Source organism: Podarcis muralis, chromosome 7 (assembly GCF_964188315.1).
Source record: "Podarcis muralis chromosome 7, rPodMur119.hap1.1, whole genome shotgun sequence".
Classification (NCBI taxonomy): domain Eukaryota; kingdom Metazoa; phylum Chordata; class Lepidosauria; order Squamata; family Lacertidae; genus Podarcis; species Podarcis muralis.
Genome location: NC_135661.1, coordinates 25,179,578 through 25,202,726, shown reverse-complemented (window position 1 = coordinate 25,202,726; position 23,149 = coordinate 25,179,578). Strand labels below are relative to the sequence as shown.

The following is a 23,149-nucleotide window of genomic DNA, read 5'->3' as shown; positions in this document are numbered from 1 at the left end:
CAATGTTTTCATATGGGGAATTTAATCAATGAATTAATTGCATTTATATCCCACTCTTTTCTCCAAGGAGTTGGAAGAGTCAACAAGGGTCATGCAATTCAACGCCCTGCAATCACAGCTGCTCGTCATTTCTGTTCCTGCTTTGTTAAGTCGCTTTAGGACACCTCGGTGTCTCATTTTGTTAGAAGTCTTTTTTTATTTGTTTATTTAAGTATTAATTAGGAAGGTTAAGTTTTTTTATGCACGTAAATCTGCTTTTTCTTTTTCTTCTTTTTTTCCTGTATTTTCTTCTTTTCTTTTTTCTTAATTGTTTTTTTCTTTTATTTTCTACAATGAGATTGTAAATGCTTTGTATATGTGTGTAATTTAAATTAATAACGATTATTTTTTAAAGAGAGAGAGAGACACCTCGGTGTCAAAAAGCAATGTATAAACAAAGCAAGCAATTAAAAAAAAAACCTAAACTGTGTGGGACAAAGGCAGAAGTGCAAGCTTGACCTCTGTATGTCCGCACAACCATATGTGAACAGGGTCAGTTCTCAGCCTGCCTAAGCAAAGCTAGAATCCATGTATGGGTGCACTCCCCCTCTGTCTGCATCCCTGTTAAGTAAAATGTTTTAAGAAGCATTGCAAGGAGCTGGACTGGACGATCCTTTGGGTCCTTTCAACTCCTCAGTTCTGTGATTCTAAGCAGCCCTTAATGAGAAATTCCTCACCTTTTTTTTTTAGTAAAACAAGCTGCTATGCATACCAAGTCCGCTGCTTAGTTATGCCATCCGTAAGACTGATGGGAATCAGCGATGCTTCAAATGTACTTGTTAATGGAGTCGGTTTGTGGTTTCATCTGGGGCTTAATGCAAACTGTCTGCTCGGAACAGGCAGCCCACGGGGGCTGTAGGGCAGGGCAGAGGGGCGGGAGGGCAGAGGGAAAATCTTTTTGTTTGGCATTTTTAACGTATCTGACTCTATGTCTCCCAAGACGATATGGGAACTGAAAGCGCAGCTGCGCTTTGGAAACCCGCACTCCTCCGTCTTCAGCGGGGGGGGGGGGTCCTCTTCAAACAACATTAATAGGAGGAAGCGTGTGCAACCTCCCCCACAAATTTGCACACTCCGCCATACAAAAAAGCACCCTATTAGGGGAACAAAAATTGTCTGCAAAAATGTCTATGCGGGGAAACACTTGCACACAAAACCAGTGCATTTTATTATCTTAGTTATTTACTGCTCCTATATCCCAGCCGCTTTCTCTAATGACCTTAAGTACCTGGTACTCCCCCCCCCCTTTAATTCCCACAACATCCCTGTGTGGTAGGTTTAGCTGAGAGCACCAGTGACTGGCTCAAGGTCACCAAGCCAGCTTGATGACCATGTTGGGATTTGAACTCAGGTCTTCCAGGTCTGAGTCACTCTAACCACTGGGCCCACTGGATCTTAGGAGAACTGAGCATGAAAATAATGACTTTTTTTTTTGGAGAGGGGCTTTAAAAAGAAAGAAAGAAGCAAGCTGCTGTGGCAGGTGTGGAGTAGTGGTTAGAGCATCAAACCTGGGAAACCATGGTTCAAATTCTCACTCGGTCACTGGGTGTGACTTTGGGGCCAGTCACTACCTCACAGGGTTGTTGAGGAGGGGGAGAATCAGATACACTGCCTTGAGATCTTTGGAGAAAAAGGTGAGCTATGAATGCAATTAAATTAAAAAGAGAGGTCGCCTCCATATGTTTGAAGTGAGCATTCCATGACATCACAGAAGGCAAGCTAATGGGAAAGGAGTCCATGTGGTTAAGAGTGTCAGACTAGGACCTGGGAGAAACCAACTCTATGAGCCTATGAATTGGGAAATGTATGGGTGACCAAACTGGTGGGATCATATGCAGGGTACCAGAATACTTCTCCCCACCCTGGCTGGCTCCTGACTGACTTCGACAGTATGAGTTTAAGAAGCTTCCCATTCAGGTTGGACAAATATAGCCATCCCAGAGAAAGTATGGCTTTCTCTGACTCTTCGCTTGTTTCTGAGCTCCATCTCCCACCACCAACCTCCACCCAAACCAATGGATTCTATCCTCCCAGAAGTAAAAATGTCAAAATGTAAGGGTGTCTGTTCTGCTCTGCACTCAATGCTCAGTTGTGCTCCAAAGATCCTATCCCTGCCTCTGGTTTGTAATATTTATATATTACATTTGGGACGTGGGTGGCGCTGTGGTCTAAACCACCGAGCCCCTTGGGCTTGCCAATCAGAAAGTAAGCGGTTTGAATCCCCGCAGCGGGGTGAGCTCCCTTTGCTCTGTCCCAGTTCCTGCCAACTGAGCAGTTCGAAACCACACCAGTGCAAGTAGATAAATAGGTATCACTGTGGCGGGAAGGTAAACAGCATTTCTGTGTGCTCTGGTTTCTGTCACAGTGTTTCATTGCGCCAGAAGCAGTTTAGTCCTGCTGGTCACATGATCCAGAAAGCTGTCTGTGGACAAACACCAGCTCCCTCGGCCTGAAAGGGAGATGAGACCACAACCCCATAGTTGCCTTTGACTGGACTTAAGCATCCAGGGGTCCTTTATCTTTTTGACCTACATTACATTTATACCACCATCCTAGGAGGTTCCCAGGTTGGTAGTGACTACCTATGGCTCAAATATATCATGAGGACTAGAAACTCGGGGGGGGGGGATGCACATGTAGATCCAATGTGAACCAGAGACAGACATATTCCATATCTCAGGCAACAACCTCAGCTTCTGTCTCCATGGGCTTGGAAATGCAGAGCCTAGCTTCCAGGTTTTCACGTCATGGGGATTTTGTGAAGGGTGTGCATTGGCAGCTGGTGCCCATTGAGACTGGCACCAACAGTAGGCAGAGCCAGAGACTGGCTGAGACAGAGCCAATGAGAGGCAGAACCAATTCATTCCAGGTTTGCCCCCATCCTCTGCCCTCTGCTGAGTTCTACAAAGGGCAGCTCTGGGACCGAAGCTGGCAGAGCCACCCCCTGGACTGGGTGGCAGACAAACCGAGACTGGATAAGGGCAGATTGAGATGGGCGGGGCACAGCCCCTTTTGCCCTAATGGGCCAGCCTCTGCTGTGTGCCTGAGGGGAACCAGAGGCAGCAAAAATAAGAAACTATGCACATCTTCCTTCAACCATGGCCACATTCACACTATGACTCCACTTTAGTCAGTCAGGACCACTTCCTACAGAAAATCCTGGGAACTGTAGTTTGTTCTGGGTGCTGAGAGTCGTTAGAAGAGTGTAATGAGGCTGAAGGTACTTTCTACCACCTTTGGTGGACCTGCCCGAAGATTAAAGCCTTTTGGGAAATGATCTATAATGAAATTAAGAAAGTCCTTAAAAGGACCTTCCCTAAGAAACCTGAGGCTTTTCTCTTGGGCATGGTAGGCCAATTGGTGTTAAAGAAGGATAGGACGTTTTTTATGTATGCTACTACAGCAGCAAGGACTCTTTTAGCAAAGTATTGGAAGACACAAGAACTACCCACGCTGGAAGAATGGCAGACAAAGGTGATTGACTACATGGGACTGGCGGAGATGACTGGCAGAATCCGTGACCAGGGGAAAGAGACAGTGGAAGAAGACTGGAAGAAATTCAAAATATATCTTAAAAATTGTTGTAAAATTGAGGAGTGTTAAGATGTCAAGGAATTGGGAAATAGAGAATTGCAGCTGTAATCAATAAGTTAAGGAAGAATTTAAAAGAAATTGAATTGAATAATTAGTTAATTGGAGGAGTTGCTGAAGAAATGTAAAACAAGGATGCAGAAAAGGGGAGGTATGGGGAAGTCCGGGAAGTAAGGTGTATGAAAATAAGATTATGAAGTTATACATGTTTATATGTTTGTATGTCTGTGTATTGTGTATTGTTTGTTATTATTTTTTGTGTTTGGAAAACCAATAAAAAAATTATTTTTTTAAAAAAGAGAGTCGTTAGGAGACCCCAGTTCTATCGTTCTTACAGCGGTTTAGCATAAGGTTGCCAGATGTCCCCGTTTCCCAGGGACAGTCCCCGGATTTTACAAATCAGTCCCCATACAAAATCCATTGAAGTTGAAAAGTGTCCCCGGAATCATTGAAAAAAATTTGGTAACCTTAGTTTAACAACCAATCGCTCTGGGAACTGTAGGTCTGGGAGGGGAATTGTGGGATCTTCCTAATAACTCTGAGCACCCCTTTTTAAAAAAAACTACAACTCCCAGGATTCTTTGGGGGAAACCCTGGCTGTTTATAGAGAGCATGCTTGGTGTGGATGTGGCCAAGGGCACCCCCAAACTGGCAATTCTCCCACCACCAGACACCGCGTACGACTCTCCCACATCCTTCCTGATAAAATTAAAACACAAGCAGGTTCAGAGCAAAGGTAAGAGCAGGTAAAGCGCAGCTCAAACTTGGGAGCAGGGGGATAGCAAGGAGAGGAAAGTGGAATCGATTTTCTTCCGGACATACAAAAAAATATTCTTATAAAACTAGACACAGAAATCCAGCAAGTCGGGCTGGAGTACAAAACTGGTTCAGAGCTGGAAAAGGAGACCCCTGTCCCCTAAACCCCACAGGAAAGGGGATCGGCATCATTCTATCCCCTGCCTCTCCTACCCCCATATCCATGGGGGAAGACCTATCCTGCTGGGGTCTGTCACAGGATAGGACAGGCTTGGTGGCCTTCAGATGTTTTGGACTACAAGAGGTGGCTGCTGGGAGTTGCAATTTCATGGCCCTCACTCGCCATTTCCTGGGTGTCATTTGTGAACTCAAGAGTCCTGCCCTTAGACAGAATCATAGTAGTGTGGTGCTGGAAGGGGGTGCGAGGGTCATCTAGCCCAACCCCCTGTAATGCAGGAATCTTTCACCCAAATGTGGGCTCGAACCCACAACCCATGTGGGTTAAGAGTCCCATGCTTTACTGACTCTGCTATCAAGGTGATGACAGGCAAGACCCAGAGCAGCCTCCTCCAATCTCGTACCCTGCGGCTGTTCCTGGACTCCGAATTCCATCAGTTCCAGCAATGGCTTGGTCCAATGGTCGGGGCTGATAGGAGTTGGGAGTCCCCAAAATCTGGAGGGTGCCATAGCTGTCAACTTACAGATTTGAAAATAAGGGACCAGCAGCCTCGAAAATAAGGGATCAGCAGCCAAAATAAGGGATTTTCCAGGCACAGGTATGTTCAACTTCTGAGCCCCTCCGAGCCAAAGGCAGAAAGCCCAGCCAGCAGCCAAACAAAGCCTCATCAATAAGGGACAACAGTGGGACATGGCACTGGGATAAGGGACTGCCCCGCCAAATAAGGGACGCTTGACAGCTATGGAGGGTGCTAACTTGGGGAAGGCTGAGCCAGGGGTTCCGATCACCTTCCTTACTCTGGACCTTACACTCCCGGCCATCCTTCCCCAGCCTCAATATGCCATCAGACTTGGGAGTGGTGAAGTGGTTAGAGTGTCAGACTAAGACCTGGGAGACCTGGGTTCAAGTTCCACTCAGCCATACAACAGAACCATCCTTTTCAAGGCTCTTCCCAAGCCTGGCAAACCCAGAATTGGACTTGATAATCAGGTAATGCTGATTATCTGAATACAGTGGTACTTCGGGTTAAGAACTTAATTCGTTCTGGAGGTCCGTTCTTAACCTGAGCTACCACTTTAGCTAATGGGGCCTCCTGCTGCTGCCGCACCACCACCGCACGATCTCTGTTCTCATCCTGAAGCTAAGTTCTTAACCTGAGGTACTATTTCTGGGTTAGCGGAGTCTGTAACCTGAAGCGTCTGTAACCCGAGATACCACTTTATTTGGAGTTGTTATTTTAACCCTTGTACAACTGCACTCATCCTAAGTGTCTGTTTCATAGTTTCGCTTTTTGTCCTTTGATTCCCATCTGTTGTTGCAGCTGCTCTCTCTGTTTTATATACAGTCATACCTCGGGTTGAAGACGCTCTGAGTTGAGCGTGTTCGAGTTGCGCTCCGCGGCAACCCAGAAGTCATGGAGCGCATTACTTCAGGGTTTCGCTGCTTGCGCATGCACAGATGCTCAAAATGACGTCACGCGTATGCGCAGACACGGCAAAAAGCGACGCACACGTGCGCAGACGTGCCATCGCTAATTACGTTTACCTCTAGATGTGAACAGGGCTCCAGAACGGATCCCGTTCGTATCTAGAGGTACCACTGTACATTATAAAATGAAATTTGTGGTCCCCGCCCCCAACTCCTCGGCTACGAAGCTCGCTGGGTGGCCTTGGGCCAGTTGCTCCCTCTTGGCCTAATCTACCTACCTCGCAGGGTCATTGTGAGGATTAAATGATGAGGAGGAGAACTGTGTATGCCACCCTGAGCTTTTTGGAGAAAAGGTGGGGCACAAATGCCACAAATCGAAGCAAACGCCCACCAGCCCTGGCTGTCAGGGAAGCCATCGCTGGTGCTGATGGGAGTCGGAGTCCTGCAGGGTTGGAGAAATCTGACCCGGGTGCTGCCCACCATCCCTGCACCCTTAACCCACAGTAAGAGCAAGACTCTTGGGGACAGAAGAGACATCCCAGAAACGGCAAGTGAGGACTGCAATTGAAAGCATCCCTGGACATCTTCCAGGACTCCTGCGGGAAAATCCAGTTTGGGGGGGAGAAGAAGAAACAATATACAAAGAGGCCATTGGGGAAACATGGAACTATAGGACTGTCCCATTGGGCAGGGGGATCTTGAATCCGCTTCTGAGCAGGACCAGGCAAAGGCACAGCCCCACCCCGATGGCCACCAGCACCCCTGCCAGGGCCTTCAGGAAGGAAGTCCGGCTGCGGGTGAAAGAGGGGGGCCCCATGATGCTCAGCAGGGCGGTGCTCACAGTCAGCGTGTACACAATGGAGACCCCCGTGTTGAGGGCCACGATCTTGCCGAACTTGGCAAAGGGGGCGATGATGCAGAAGAAGAGGGGGACGGTGGCCATGACAGTGGTGATGGCGCTGGAAACGATAGCTACGCCCACGTGGCTGACCGCCTCGATCGTCCTCCACTGGCGGCTGGAGTTGGGGTCCTGAAAGGAGGAAACACAAGGGGGCGGGGGGGGGGGAGGGAGAGAAGTGTGTTACAAAAGAAGATAAAAGTGTCAACATTGAGCTAAAGCTAAAACAACGGCAGACCAAAGCCAGATTTAAACTTGCTGTCAAATTGCATCGAAGACAACGACAACAACAATTTATTATTTATACCCCACCCATTTGGCTGGGTTTCCCCAGCCACTCTGGGCAGCTCCCAACAGAATACTAAAAACACGATAAAACATCAAGTATTAAAAACAGGGCTGCCTTCAGATGTCTTCTAAAAGTCAAATAGTTGTTTGTTTCCTTGACATCTGATGGGAGGGTGTTCCACAGGGCGGGTGCCATTACTGAGAAGCCCCTTTGCCTGGTTCTCTGTAATGTTGCTTCTCACAGGGAGGGAACCGCCAGAAGGCCCTTGGTGCTGGACCTCAGTGTCCGGGCTGAACGATGGGGGTAGAGACGCTCCTTCAGGTATACTGGGCCGGGGCCGTTTAGGGCTTTAAAGGTAAGCACCAACACTTTGAATTGTGCTCGGAAACATATTGAGAGCCAAGGCAGGTATTTGAGGACCAGTGTTATGTGGTCTCGGCAGCTGCTCCCAGTCACCACTCTAGTTGCCTCATTCTGTATCAGTTGTAGTTTCTACGTCACCTTCAAAGGTAGCCCCACGTAGAGTGCATGGCAGTAGTCCCAGCTAAACATCTGGATAGGTTTGTCCAAACGATAACGCTTTTTGGAGCAGGTACCTACTTGTGTATCAAGGGGCAGGGAGTTCCAAAGTTTAAAACTCCATTTTAAACCTAGCAGTTCGAAAGCACGTCAAAGTGCAAGTAGATAAATAGGTACCACTCCGGTGGGAAGGTAAACGGTGTTCCCGTGCGCTGCTCTGGTTTGCCAGAAGCGGCTTAGTCATGCTGGCCACATGACCTGGAAGCTGTACGCCGGCTCCCTCGGCCAATAAAGCGAGATGAGCGCCGCAACCCCAGAGTTGGCCACGACTGGACCTAATGGTCAGGGGTGCCTTTACCTTTACCTTATACTAATACCCAAACATTGAATTTGTCCCAGTAGTGAACCAGGGCAAGAGGGTCTCACTCCTTTAGCATTTTGCACCAACTGCAGCTTCTGGACCAAGTGCGAGGGAAGCCCCACACAGAGCACATTGGAGTACAGTGGTACCTCGGGTTAAGTACTTAATTCATTCCGAAGGTCTGTACTTAACCTGAAACTGTTCTTAACCTGAAGCACTACTTTAGCTAATGGGGCCTGCTGCTGCCGCTGCACCACCGGAGCCCAATTTCTGTTCTTATCCTGAAGCAAAGTTCTTAATCTGAAGCACTATTTCTAGGTTAGCGGAGTGTGTAACCTGAAGCGTATGTAACTTGAAGCGTATGTAACCCGAGGTACCACTGTAATCTATAGTCTTGAGATTTGCACTATTTGTTGTCATCAAATCAAGAAAAAATATTTATTTATTTATTAAAAAAAGGACAGCTGGCCTACCTCCGCCAGGTGAAGCGGCAGGTTCTCTCCTGCCAGAAGGAACCCTTCCACAAGATGGACGCAATAGTCCACAGAGGAGCCGACGAGGATGGAGAGGGAGATGGCCTCCACTGCGCCCATTTCCCAGCCGGACAAATACATGATGGTCACTACTAAGCATACGACCCCTGCAGGGAGGACACACACACACAGAGGTAATGAAATGAAAGTTTACTATGAACATTAGGAAGGTCTAGCTGGAGAGCTGCTGCCAGTCAGAGCAGACAATACTGGGTCAAATGGACAGATAGTCCAATCAGGCAGGTTCCCACATTCTCAGGAATCCAAAGTTTCAAAATCACAACTAGGTACCTACCTAAAATAGTGAGCAGCACAGAAAGCAGGAGGAGCACGTGTGTGGTAAAGATTGCAACAGCAGCAACACAAATCACGAGGGAGAGGATGAGACCATACAGGGCACTCTGCACACCTGGAAAGGGGAGGGGGGGAAGAGATTTTATTTATTATGTTTAGAACATGCACACAAACTGTTTGTCCAAACAAGTGCAGGGAGGGCTGTAGCTCAAGTGGCAGAGTATCTGCTTAATAATAATATTAATAATAATTTATTATTTATACCCCACCCATCTGGCTGGGTTTCCTCAGCCACTTTGGGCGACTTCCAACAAAGTATTAAAATACAGTGGTCTGTTAAACATTAAAAGCTTCCCTAAACAGAGCTGCCTTCAGATGTCTTCTAAAAGTTTGGTAGTTATTTTCCCGAGAAGGCCCTCTGCCTGGTTCCCTGTAACTTGGCTTCTTGCAGCGAGGGAACCGCCAGAAGGCCCTCGGTGCTGGACCTCAGTGTCCGGGCAGAACGATGGAGGTGGAGACGCTCCTTCAGGTATACTGGACCGAGGCCATTTAGGGCTTTAAAGGCCAGCACCAACACTTTGAATTGTGCTCGGAAACGTACTGGGACATGCAAGTCACTCTCAATTCACAGTGTCTGCAGCAAATGGATGCTCCCAATTTGCTGCCATTGACCCCATTCACAGCCATCCCTGGTTCTCCAAATGGCCCCTTGAACAGGAGACGGAGGCAAAAAAAGCCACTTACCTATGATCTCCATGAAGATCTGTTTCCAGTGCTCACAGGTCTGGAAGCCCCGGCGTAGAGCTGAGCCTTCGGGGAACTGCTGGAGCTGATCCTGGAGGAAAGTTTCCCACTTGAGATAGTCAGAGTAGGTTTGAAAGGACGACTTCCCTTTGTAGGTAGTCTGAGAGAGACAGAAAGTGGTTCCCACTTCAGTCCTCAGGGTCTGCCTTGTTAGACTCCGAACTGAGATCGATCCAGCAGAAATCAACATTTCAAATGCCGTATTTTTCGCTCTATAGGATGCACCCGACCATAGGACACACCTTGTTTTAGAGGGGGAGAACAAGGGAAAAAAAATCTCCCCCCCTCTGCTCAGCACCCCTTCAGCAAAGCGGCAGGAGAAATGGAGCCCCTTCCATTTCTCCTCCCACTTCGCTGAAGGGGCGCTGTGCAGCTCTCCCTCTCTGCTGAAGCCAGGAGAGTCTTGCTCTCCCGGCTTAAGCAAAAGGAACCCGAAGCCTCCGGAGCGCAGCGGGACCTCCTGCTGTGCTCCGGAGGCTTCAGGCGGCTATCCCTGAAGCCTGGAGAGTGAGAGGGGTCGGTGCGCACCGACCCCTCTTGCTCTCCAGGCTTCAGTGAAAGCAACGCGAAGCCGAGGAGCGCAGAGGGAGCGCTCCCTCTGCGCTTTGGAGGCTTCGCGTTGCTATTGCTGAAGCCAAGGAGCCTGCATTTGCTCCATAGGACGCACATACATTTCCCCTTAATTTATGAAGGGGAAAAAGTGCGTCCTATAGAGTGAAAAATATGGTATACTGGACAATATTTTTATAGAAGTCACTGTCCAATGATGCTAAGGACGCCCCGCTGAGGTACATGCTGTGAGCCTGCGATATATTCCTTTTGGTCTGAAGTTGCATCAATTTTGCAACTGTGAACTCCTTCCTAATGGATGCCAGTTTCCTGTGGGGATCTATCTGGACATCTGAAGGGCTTAGATGTTTGGCTTAAGATGCATGCACTATTGGTGACTGTGTCTGCAATGATGGTGGAGGGGTTTTTCATTACTCACATATTTTGTGCTGTTCATATAGTCTTCCTTCCTTCCTTTTCTTTGTTCAAGGCACCCATGAGGCACAGAGTGGCTCTGTGCCCTGAAATCTGATGACTATGTCTCCCTTACCCAATGAGGGCTAGAAACTTGTAGAACTCAAAAGATGAAGCAGTTGGGGGTAACTTTCTTAGTGCAGAAAGTATTGATCTGGTGTGTAGAGATCTTTCCTATTCTACCTAATTCAAGACGGTTCTGAAAGGTCCCTGATGTTTGGGTTATTTAGACTTAGAGAGACTGAGTACAGCTGGCTTAAACTGATTCTCTTATTTCTTCTGTCAAAGTCATGCTGACTATAAAAGTAAGGCCAGAAGGAGCCTGGGTTTCCCTTTCTCTTTCTATCTCTCTTCCTTCTTATGTGGTGTTCTGTACATACTTAGTGTTAAGGTTTAGACTTATTATAAGTTATTATAAGTTTAAGTCTGCTGCAACTGGATTTCTTATGGACAGTGCCAATCCTGAATGTATTGGGTTTGTGACCATTATGCTCATTTGCCTTCTGTAGCAGTAAAGCTCTGCTGGATGAAATACAATTGCCTCTGGTCTATTTGGGGGGGGGGATCCTGCAACATGTTTAAGTTTTTATTTGGCTAACTATACATTGCAATTCTGCTCTGATTCGATATTGAGTAGAAAGAACAAGAAGGTTGTCATCAGTGCTTGTCCTGCTCAGAATAGACCCAACTGAAGTTCACAGACAGGCTGAATTCAGGTTCATTTATTTCAAGGAGTCTACTCTGAGTAATTGGCACAGATGGGTCAAAATCCAAAGCAGCTGCAATGGGGGTGACAGAATTCGGGTGGGGAGTCCTCACCGACTCGAAGGCCATGGAGATCCATAGGACTTTGCCTTCCTTCACCCCCACTGCCCCGTGGGAGAGCTGTCCAGGAAGGAGGTTTGGCTCGGGAAGATTCTTGCATTCTGGGTGCAGCATCTGAAGGACAGTGGAGATACTGTATCCTAGAAAGACAGGGGGATAGATAGGTGTACGGTTCCTTTTTGTGCAACCCAGAATACATAACCATCATGGTAAGGCTTTCGATGGCTGCTAACCCTGTTTGGCTGTTTTCTAACTTGAACACTGGAGGCAGTAAATACCAGTTCCTGGAAACTGCAGGAGTGGAGAGTTGCTCTTGTGTTTGAATCCTGCTTGTGGGTTTCCCACAGGCATCCGGTTGGCCACTGTGAGAACAGGATGCCGGAACTAGATGGGTCATTGGCCTGATCCTGGCTTGTGGCATGTTAGCAAGGCGTTACTCAGAACTGTGCATGCACTGAGCATTATAAATATCTATCTATCTATCTATCTATCTATTTATCTACCTAGGAATAAACATTTGGTAATAAAATGATATGTATGTGTTAGGTTTCCAAGGGGTTGCTCGAGAGCAAGCAGGTAAATGCCTTCCTGCTCAGCTGTGAAGCCTTGCTTTTGATGCCAAAATAAACTTTATCTGTCCAGAGCGCCACTCTCCCGTGGCTGGCTCATTCACTGGCAGAATCCGTGAGTGGGCAGTCCTTAAACCTTCCCCAGCATAGTAGTTTCTTGATGCCCAGTCTGCGCCTCCCCTCTTGGCGTGGAAACCTACTGCGCAAGGAGGGCGTGGGTAACGGAGGACCTCTCTCCTCCCCGCTTTGCCCAGGCAAGGTGTCCTGGCACCGCCTTGCCTCCTCCGAGCCCTGAAGCTCCTCTCCACTGGAGGCATGGTTACTTTCCTCCGCTGAGGAGGAGCTGCTTCCCATGATCTTTGGGGGTTCTCTGTAATCCATCCGGCTTTTCCCCTCTCCCCCCTGAGCCGATGGCAGTTCCCTGCTGACAGTATGCATTATTATTTTCTTTGAAATTCACCAATTTTACAGTGGATGTCACAAGCAATTGGGCAAACAATCATAGAATGGTAGAATTGGAAGGGACCACAAGGGTCTAAATTTAGTCCAACCCCCTGAAAAGCATGAATCTTTTTGCTCAGCGTGGGGATCAAACTCACAACCCCGAGTTTAAGAGTTTCCTGCTCTACTGACTGAGCTATCCTCACTTGAGACTAACGAGAAGGACAGAAGCAGAGGCAAGGTAGCCGGACCCTGGACCCCAGTAGTTTCCACTGGCTCCCTCCCCTTTCCTGTCGGTCCTGCATACCTCTGTGATAACAAAGACCCCCCTACTCCAAATGGTGGGCCACAAGACTGGAAGAGGAGTCGACATACCCGAGGGCAGGCACTGGGCTCCTCCCGGCTTGACCAGCTCCACGTTGCCGGCGATAGCTTTGCAGATCCTGCACAGGTTGCCAATCTCTTTGAAGAGGTCGAAGCCATCATCATAGATGACGCTGCCCTTTCACAAGGAGACACAAACAGAAAGAGACAAACACATGAGGCAACGGGATCAAGTCGGGAAAACAGAGACGCTGCTGGAAAGGGCACCCTGGGGGGTGCGTGTCATCCAAACTGACCCTCAGCCTTGTACGGGACCTGCAGTGCAGGTAATGGTACGATGGCAGCATCCCATGCAAAATGGCTGGTGAGCTCAGGGGCAGAGAATCTGGTTTTTTTGGACAAAGTAATAACCATAAATAAATAAGAATCAAAATGGGCACCCCACCACCGAGACTATTCCATTGGAACTATCCAACCTCCCAAAATTTCAACACCTCTTGCGATGGTTTGACCCCTTTCTGTTTTAACAGTACAAATTCTACAAACACCTTCCACATGTCCTAGAAATCATTTCTCCAGCATATTCCTTGTCTTACATTAATGGCACATGTTAATTGATCATTAACAGCTATATCCCACACCTCTTTATACCACCCTTCCATTTTATATTCTGTTTGCCCCTTCCACTTCCTGGCTATCATAATTCGTGCAGCCATCAATAAATTTGCGAGCAAGTCCTTCCTAGCCTGTGAATCTTCCACCCCATCGTAAATTGATAATAATGCTGCTTCTGGACTTTCGGTCAGTTTTAACCCAGTGATTTCTGTTAGGTCCTTAAATACCCTTTGCCCCCAAAAATATTGTACATATTTACACCTCTACCACATGTGAACGTAATTCCCTGTTTCCCGGCACCCCCTCCAACATAACACCGAATATTCCTTGTTTATTTGACTGGCGTTAAATACCACCTCCAAATTAATTTATAATAATTTTCTTTTAGTCTTATAAAAATTTTCAATGTATGTTTCTCCCATATTTCCCCTCAGCTTTGATCTATTTGCCCTGTTGTCTCCTTTTCCCACATCTCTTTTAACTGATCTTCTTGATCCTCTGTTTCTAGTAAGATTTTAGAAATTTCACTGGTTTCCCCATTTATCACTGTATTTTCTTCTTTAAGAGTATCTGTTTTGCATGCAGCAGTTCCCAGTTTCCATCCCCTGCGGCGTCGCCAGGCAGCTTCAGAAGCTCTGCAGGCATATTGGACTGCGATTCCCACCATCCCTCGCTACCCTGGTTCATCTTCTTCTCTGCATTTGCAACCCACTTGTTCTAGCCTGGTCCCTTGTAGCAGCAGACAACTAATCTAGGGAGATCAGAAAGGGTCTTGCATGCCTCCAAACCCTCCCACCCTGAGCAAGAAGGCAGGTGTACCATGTCTCCGATGACGTGGTTGTCCATGCGCCGGGAGCGGTTCACCCCTAGGATCCCGAACACCACAAAGACCATGGCTCCCGTGTCCACTAGGGGGCGCACCGCCGGTTTCCCGCAGCTAGCGTTCCCGCAAGGGTTGAATCCAGAAGTGACGGACAACTTGACTTTAGGGGAGGCTGGAGGAGAAGATGTACAGGAGAAAGGCTGAGATTAGGATCTTGTTGAGGATTGTTTGCTTTGTTTAAACTTAAGAACTTATGAAGAGCCTGGTAGCTGGGCCAGACCAAAGACCCATCTGGTCTAGCATCCTAATAATAATAATAATAATAATAATAATAATAATAATAATAATAATTTGTTATTTATACCCTGCCCATCTGGCTGGGTTTCCCCAGCCACTCTGGGCAGCTCCCAACAGAATATTAAAAACACGATAAAATATCAAACATTAAGAACATCCCTAAACAGGGTTGCCTTCAGGCGTTTTCTAAAATTCAGAGAGATGTTTATTTCCTTGACATCTAATGGGAGGGCGTTCCACAGGGCGGGCACCACTACCAAGAAGGCCCTCTGCCTGGTTCCCTGTAACTTCACTTCTCGCAGTGAGGGAATCGCCAGAAGGCCCTCAGAGCTGGACCTCAGTGTCTGGGCTGAATAATGGGGGTGGAGACGATCCTTCAGGTATACTGGGCCAAGGCCGTTTAGGGCTTTCAAGGTCAGCACCAACACTTTGAATTGTGCTCGGAAACATACTGGGAGCCAGTGTAGGTCTTTCAGAACCAATGTTATGTGGTCTCGGCAGCCACTCCCAGTCACCAGTCTAGCTGCCGCATTCTGGATTAGTTGCAATTTCTGGGTCACCTTCAAAGGTAGCCTCATGTAGCCTGTTCTCACAGTGGCCAACCAGATGCCTGTTTGCAGGATCCAAGCACAAGAACCCTCCCCCCTGCTGCAGTTTCCAGCAACTAATACAGTGGTACCTTGGTTTATGAACTTAATCTGTTCCAGAAGTCCGTTCTTAAACCAAAGTGTTCTTAAACCAAAATGTGCTTCCCCATAGCAGCGAGGGAGTCAATTTACACACACACTCAACAGGAAGAGAAACATGTTCTGCTTCCAAGGTAAAGTTCACAAACCAAAACACCTACTTCTGGGTTTGCGGTGTTCTTAATCCAAGTTGTTCATAAAATAAGCTCAGGTAGGTAGCTGTGATGGTCTGACGCAGTCAAAATAAATAAATAAAAAAGAATTATCCAGTAGCACCGTATAGACCAGGGGTCAGCAAGGTTTACCTCACCTGGGCCGGTTCACTCCAGTGGAGATCCCTTCATGGGCCAGATTGCACGCTCACAGCCACAATTTCCGGCTTCTGTGTCTGCACAGATGCAATTTCCGGCACCGTGGAAGCAAGTCCCCGTGCTGTGCCGGTTTAGAACAGCGCATGAGGACTCACCGAGCAGGTAGCTTGGTTCAGGGGCCGGTTAAACGACCCCTGTGGGCCGCTTGTGGCAATTGGGCCTTAGGTTGACTACCCGTAAGACCAAGTAGGTTTGTTCTGGTAAAAAGCAGAGACATCACCTTGCCAACAAAGGTCCGTATATTTAAAGCTACGGTTTTCCCAGTAGTGATGTATGGAAGTGAGAGCTGGACCATCAAGAAGCTGATCGCCGAAGAATTGATGCTTTTGAATTCTGGTGCTGGAGGAGACTCTTGAGAGTCCCATGGACTGCAAGAAGATCAAACCTATCCATTCTTAAGGAAATCAGCCCTGAGTGCTCACTGGAAGGACAGATCCTGAAGCTGAGGCTCCAAGACTTTGGCCACCTCATGAGAAGAGAAGACTCCCTGGAAAAGACCCTGGTGTTGGGAAAGATGGAGGGCACAAGGAGAAGGGGACGACAGAGGACGAGATGGTTGGACAGTGTTCTCGAAGCTACAAACATGAGTCTGACCAAACTGCGGGAGGCAGTGGAAGACAGGAGTGCCTGGCGTGCTCTGGTCCATCGGGTCACGAAGAGTCAGACACGACTAAACGACTAAACAACAACAACAACAACAAGCTTTCGTGTGCATCTGAAGAAGTGTGCATGCACGCGAAAGCTTATACCAGAACAACCTTACTTGGTCTATAAGGTGCTAAGAAACTAAGCTGTTCTTAAACCAAGGTACCACTGTATTCAGAAGCATTTCCTGCCTCCGACAGTGGACAGCCGTCAGGATTCGAAGCCAATGACAGCTTCACTGCAAGGGCTATTTGTCCTGAGTCGAATGAAAACAAACTCTTTATCTGTCTCTCTTTCCAGGGTGTAGTTTCTCCACCATCCTTCAAATGCTGCACAGCAGAGATAAGTAGAACTGGGGGTGGTGGAAATCTCAGACACCAGCCTGGCAGGTGAGATGCTACTGCCAGGGGTTCTCTCACAGAGGGTAGCCAGCGGAAAGCCCCTCAATATGCAGAAGCAGGGTTTTGCTGGGTGCAACGTTTTGAGGCTCCCCTGAGGGGCCTGATCCTCAGCTCCCTCACTTGCAACAGCATGGATCTGATGCAGCAGAAAAAGGAAATAAAATATGCCTTCCAACTTCTTCCTGAGGTAGGAGTCAGCAAGACTTTGGAGGTGCCAGTGAATCTGATACTCCACCAATCCCTTGTTAGGTTTGCCCTGGAAGCAAGTGAATCTTCGAGGCCCATTTAAAAAACATCCAGAGCAGCAGCGACATGAAGCAGATCCCACGGGAGGGAATTCCACCGGCATGGGGGCCACCCCCAAAAAGGCCAGTCTGGTAGCTATCCGTCTGATGCTTTTGCAAAACATGATGGGAGGAAAAGGGCACAGCTCCCGGGACCAATCTGAAGGTCTACACAGGTTTACAGGAACATAGGTGTTCCTTCGGATAACCAAGTCCCAAACCACTTAGCACTTTCAAAAGGTCAGGAGAAACACTTTGAAATGTGGCCTTTGCAACCGTGAGATTGGGCTTCAGAAAAATAACCAGGCTAAAGACCTCTGGTGAGGTCTTTAAAAAAAGAGAGAGAGTTCTGTTTCATTTCTGAGTCAATCCAATGTGGCTTGGCACATTTTTTATTTATGATTTTCAGTTGTATACATTTCAATAATTTCCCAATCATTTTAACATTTCAGAACTTGACTTCCTTCCCCCTCTTTCTGCGGTTCCTTAAATTTATTTTTAATATTTTCCACCTATCCAAATTAACTTAATTTACTCATTTAACCCCCTGCTTTAAATATATACTCTTATGAAACTGCAGGTTATTTTGATAATCTATTGTGGCTCGACTCTGGCAACAAATTGAGGCTGTGTCAATTGCACAAAGGTGATTTAAGGCATTTGCTGAATTGCCCTTGATGGATCATGGCCCTGCTACTCCTTGCCTGCTCAGGATGGGAAGCAGGAGTCAGGAAAGAGGGAAGGGGAGGTTTTGTAGCTGGCTGATAAGCCAGAGCTGTGACCAAGAAACATGCTGATCCTTTGAGGGAACTGATGCTACCAGTGTAGATGGCATTAAAATAGGATTAAGTAAATCTATAGGAGGAGGAGACTATTTACACATCACTTGGGAAGACAGAAGAACTGCTGGAATTGGAAGAAGCAAAGATCCCCAGTGTTGAAGCAATAATTCTTCAACATCAACTTCATTGGACTGGTCATGTTGTGCGGATGCCTGATTATCATCTTCCAAAGCAACTGCTCTATTCCGAACTTTAAAATGGAAAGCGTAATGCTGGTGGTCAACAAAAGAGGTTTATAGACTCTCTCAAGGCAAATCTAAAATGTGGTATAAACATGGACAACTGGGAAACACTTGCCTGTGAGCGCTCTAATTGGAGAACAGCCTTTACCCAAAGTGTCATGGACTTTGAAGACACTCAAACTCAGGACGCAAGGGAGAAACGTGCTAAGAGGAAGGCACGCTTGGCAAATCCTCACCGTGATCAACTCCCGCCCAGAAACCTATGTCCCCACTGTAGAAGGACATGTGGTTCCAGAATTGGCCTCTACAGTCACTTACGGACTCACTGTTAAGACCGTGTTTAGGGAAGACAATCTTACTCGGCTACGAGGGATCGCCAAAGAAGGAAGAAGCAGCAGCTCTGCCTCCAGGGTCAGAGGGGAGAGGGCTCATGTGTTTGTATTCTGCTTGCAGCTTTTCCACAGACATCTGAGAAGATGCTAGACTAGATGACCCACTGACCTGCTCCAATGGGGCTTTTTCTGACGTTCTTATCGAAGCCACACAAATCCCACTTCATCTCACCTTTCTCGCTCGGCACGTACAAGAAGCCTTTGTTTGGTCCATCGGGGCTGGAGCTAAGGAGACAGCCAGGTGGAGCCATGCAGACTCGGCCGTGGTAAGGGGGCTTGTGGGACTGGGCAAAGTAGAGCTTCCTAGAAGAAGGAAAGAGAGTAATGAAGCTGGACAATCAATACGAGCGCTACAGAACATCACTCTCATCCCTTGGGGATTTAGGGACGTGCCAGAACAGTTTCAATGTCTGGATCTCCTCCTCCCAGAGAGTTGACCCAGATTTTGCAGCTTTGACAGCAGGTAAATCGTCTGCCAATAGGACAACAAAGGATGGTGAATGTCCTGACTTGTCAATATTTTGCCACTCATATTTTGCCACTTTTCTATGGGATTCTATGGGATTATACAGTGGTACCCTGGTTCTCAAATGCATTGGAACTCAAACAACTTGGAACCCAAACACTGCAAACCCGGAAGTAAGTGTTCCAGTTTGCGAACATTTTCCGGAAGCCGAACGTGCTCCATTTTGAGTGATACGCTTCCAATTTGAGTGGCACACTTCCGTTTTGAGTGTTACACTGAGGTCTGTCTGTTTTTGCAGTATACACTTCCAGGTTGGCCATGTTCGTATCCTGAAGAAACGCAGCCGGAGACTGACGTAACAAGAGGTACAACTGTGTTGCAGCTGTTGTATAAGGGATTATTATTTTGATGGGAAAGCAATTGAAATTAATAAGATTTTGGAATGCAGAAATAAAGAAAAGCATCAAACTATCAATTCTAGCACATGGGGGCAGGGGCACCTAAATCATATAATTCAGTATTTGGATGACTGGTATTAGCAGTGCTCTTTTTCTAAAATAATGTTTAGGGGTACTCTCGTTTTGACTCAAGAAAATCACCACGTTATAGTTCAAACAGGGAAAAATAAACACAGTAAACGGACAAAAGTACAAAGATTCACAAAATGTGAAAGGGTATCCGTCCCCCTGCGTCCCCCCCAGAAAAAAAGCACTGGGTGTTAGTAGCTATATTATAATTTGGTGTTGTTATAATGAGGTTATTATTGGATTGTAATGGAAAAATTAATAAAAAATAGGGGTCAGCAAACTTTTCCAGCAGAGGGCTGGTCCACTGTCCTTCAGACCTTGTAGACTATATTTTGGAAAAAAAATATGAACGAATTCCTATGCCCCACAAATAACCCAGAGATGCATTTTAAATAAAAGGACACATTCTACTCATGTAAAAACACACTGATTCCCAGACCATCCGTGGGCCGGATTTAGATTGGGCTGTATCTGGCCCCTGGGCCTTAGTTTGCCTACCAATGGACTAGATGACCCTCCTGGTCTGTTCTAACCCATGTCAGAATTTAGTCACCGGGTGTTTACCTCGTGCGCTGCTGTTCCTTTGCAGCCACGTAGAAATTGAAGTCGAATTTCCACCCTCTCTTGGCGTCGCACGACAAGGTGGTCACCATCCACTTCTTGGGGCCCGTCTGTTGGACATGCCCTACTGTGGACATACAAGCGGTCAGCCTCTTGGTGAAGTTACCGTAAGGAACTCTATACACCTAAGCAATGGATTAATGAAAACAGAAGACTTCACTAACACATGTCTCGGAGCCGAGTAAAATGGGACGTAAAAAAGAGAGAGAGAGAGATATTAGCATCGCACACTTTCCCCTGCATGAAGTGGCAACTAGATGATAATAATAAATTTTATTTATACCCCACCCTCCCCGGCCAGAGCCGGGCTCAGGGCGGCTAACACCATTAAAATTAGAGTAAAAACATAGTACTACTACTACTACTAATAATAATATTAATAATAAAACCAATTTAAAATACAGGTTAAAATGCAATTTAAATTGCAGCCTTATTTTAAAAATAGCCCATAGATCAAAACCATAAGGGGAGGGAAACATAAGGGTCAGACTGAGTCCAAACCAAAGGCCAGGCGGAACAGCTCTGTCTTGCAGGCCCTGCGGAAAGATGTCACGTCCCGCAGGGCCCTAGTCTCTTGCGACAGAGCATTCCACCAAGTCGGGGCCAGTACTGAAAAGGCCCTGGCCCTAGTTGAGACCAATCTAACCACCTTGCAACCTGGGACCGCCAAGGTGTTGTCATTTGTGGACCTTAAGGTCCTCCGCGGGGCATACCAGGAGATAAGGGCTTTTAGGCTTGCTGTGTACACCAGATTGTGTTCTAAAACTATTGCACAAGCCCAGCTTCCTCTAACCAGTAACCAATGGATGCAAATTCAAGGACTAGACATTAGGAATGACTTTTGAATGGCAAGAGCTATTCGACCATGGAACAGACTCCCTCGCAAAGGGATAGACTCCCTTTCCTTTTAAACAGAGGCTGGTCGGGCCATCTGTTGGAGATTCTTTTGCGGAGATTCCTGCATGACAGGGGGTTGGCATGATGACCCACTGGATCCCTTCCAACTCTACAATTCAATTAATAATAATGATAATAATAGTAATAATAATAATATTTATACCCCCACCCATCTGGCTGGGTTTCCCCAGCCACTCTGGGCAGCTCCCAACAGAAAATAAATAAATAAATAAATAAATAAATAAATAAATAAATAAATAAATAAATAAATAATAAATACATTAAAAACTTCCCTAAACAGGGAAAAATTCCCTGCAAATTCCAGGAGATAGCAGTGGGTGAGGCCAAGTGTAGTTTAGTGACATCGGGAGGGACAACTGTTCCCCTCTCCTGCCCTAAACAGGGAATCTTGAGCGCTATCAGACAATTACTAATAATATACAAATAAAACTAGTCCCACATTGTGCAACAGGACTCTGGGGTGAAAGGAAATCCAATGCGTTTACCCCAGAGACGTTCCTCATATCTTGGCCTTCCCTGCCCTGCATGGAGATGCATTAATGAAAGCATTGCGTCTCAGACACACGGTTAATTGATAGGTGCTCTAGAAACTCACCAGGAAAGAGGGGATGTCCCCGTCTCCTGCTGACACTGTCTGCCATGGCGCTGGGACGGTGGCATTGAGAGAGAATCTGTAGACCACTGGCCGCCCTTTGCCTTTGGATTTGAAGATGTAGACTGTTCCCTGGGGATCTGCTGCAGAACATGGTACAGTCAGCCTGAGGGAGCCCTGAAAAATCCACCCACCAGCCAGACTTCGCCCTCAACATCACCACAAACAATTGGGCTAGAGGACCCTTCCAGGCCTTCCCAGACCTGGGTGCCAGCAGAGGACTAAGAGAAAACCATTGTTTTTTCGGGGTTAAATGTAAAGGTAAAGGTACCCCTGACCATTAGGTCCAGTCGTGACTGACTCTGGGGTTGCAGCGCTCATCTCGCTTTATTGGCCGAGGGAGCCGGCGTACAGCTTCCGGATCATGTGGCCAGCATGACTAAGCTGCTTCCGGCGAACCAGAGCAGCGCACGGAAACGCCGTTTACCTTCTCGCTGGAGCGGTACCTATTTATCTACTTGCACTGGTGTGCTTTCGAACTGCTAGGTTGGCAGGAGCAGGGACGGAGCAACGGGAGCTCACCCCATCGTGGGGATTCGAACCACCAACCTTCTGATCGGCAAGTCCTAGGCTCTGCGGTTTAACCCACAGCGCCACCCGCATCCCTATGTTGGGGGGTTAAAAGTTCTCTAAAGGCAGCGTATTCACAGAATAGGCTGACTTCCGCCTCTCTGTATGAGTCACTGCTATTGATCACATTCTGCCACTGGGTGGGGTGGATTGTCAAATCCGTTCCTTTTTCATGTGGAATATCTTAGCCACGTCATGTATCCAAAACACATTTAAATCACATGGCTCACCCCCCCCCCCAAGAATCCTAGGAACTGTATTTTGTTAAGTTGCAGCTCTGTGAGGGGTCGACTACGGTTCCCATCAGTCTTTGGAGGAAGCATCATGCTTTAAATGTATGTGTGGGTGTGATCTGCGATTGAATGGTTCAAATCATTCCACATGCAGAGGTGCAACACCGGCAAGAGGAAGAGGCTGCCTGTCCCATCTCTGTATGAATATTTGTTCTGAGCTTGCCTTCACCCAAGCCTAACTCAGTGACACATGCAGAAAAACAGAAGGCTTATACAAACTTCACCAACCTAGTGTCTTCCACATGTTTTGAACTACAAGTCCTTATCAGCCGCAACCAGAGGTATGAAAAGACTACAGTGGTACCTTGGGTTACAGACGCTTCAGGTTACAGACTCCACAAACCCAGATATAGTACCTTGGGTTAAGAACTTTGCTTCAGGATGAGAACAGAAATCGTGCTCCAGCGGCAGTGGGAGGCCCCATTAGCTAAAGTGGTATCTCAGGTTAAGAACAGTTTCAGGTTAAGAACGGACCTCCAGAACGAATTAAGTTCTTAACCCGAGGTACCACTGTACTACATTTCTCAATCCAAGATGTACCCAGCGAGAGAACAACCTGAGATAAAGAAATGGTGTCTATGTTTGCATCTTTTTCCTCTTCCCTCCTCCCCTATCTTTCCTTTTGTGTGGTGACTTTTAGATTGCCCTGTTTCTATTAATCTTATGTGAGCTGCTTTGGGCACCTTTGTGGC

At 47.2% G+C, this 23,149-nt stretch overlaps 1 protein-coding gene across 3 annotated transcripts in view; it reads right to left on the bottom strand.

Annotated features, from left to right (window-relative positions):
- Positions 1-6,546: 6,546 nt before the first annotated feature.
- The window catches only part of DISP3 (dispatched RND transporter family member 3), an 84,055-nt gene continuing 67,452 nt past the window's right edge, over positions 6,547-23,149 (bottom strand). For 2 of the 3 annotated variants that reach the window (XM_028740645.2, XM_028740648.2), the window contains exons 12-21: positions 21,538-21,677; positions 19,968-20,149; positions 18,583-18,713; positions 14,307-14,482; positions 12,924-13,050; positions 11,533-11,678; positions 9,631-9,790; positions 8,888-9,001; positions 8,533-8,699; positions 6,547-7,022 (exon numbers count right to left, since the gene is read on the bottom strand). In XM_028740645.2, the coding sequence (XP_028596478.2) occupies positions 6,660-7,022; positions 8,533-8,699; positions 8,888-9,001; positions 9,631-9,790; positions 11,533-11,678; positions 12,924-13,050; positions 14,307-14,482; positions 18,583-18,713; positions 19,968-20,149; positions 21,538-21,677 (1,706 nt within the window). In that variant the 3' untranslated portion in view covers positions 6,547-6,659. The remainder of the gene's footprint in view (positions 7,023-8,532; positions 8,700-8,887; positions 9,002-9,630; positions 9,791-11,532; positions 11,679-12,923; positions 13,051-14,306; positions 14,483-18,582; positions 18,714-19,967; positions 20,150-21,537; positions 21,678-23,149) is intronic. The other variant, XM_028740647.2, reaches the window with a different exon arrangement.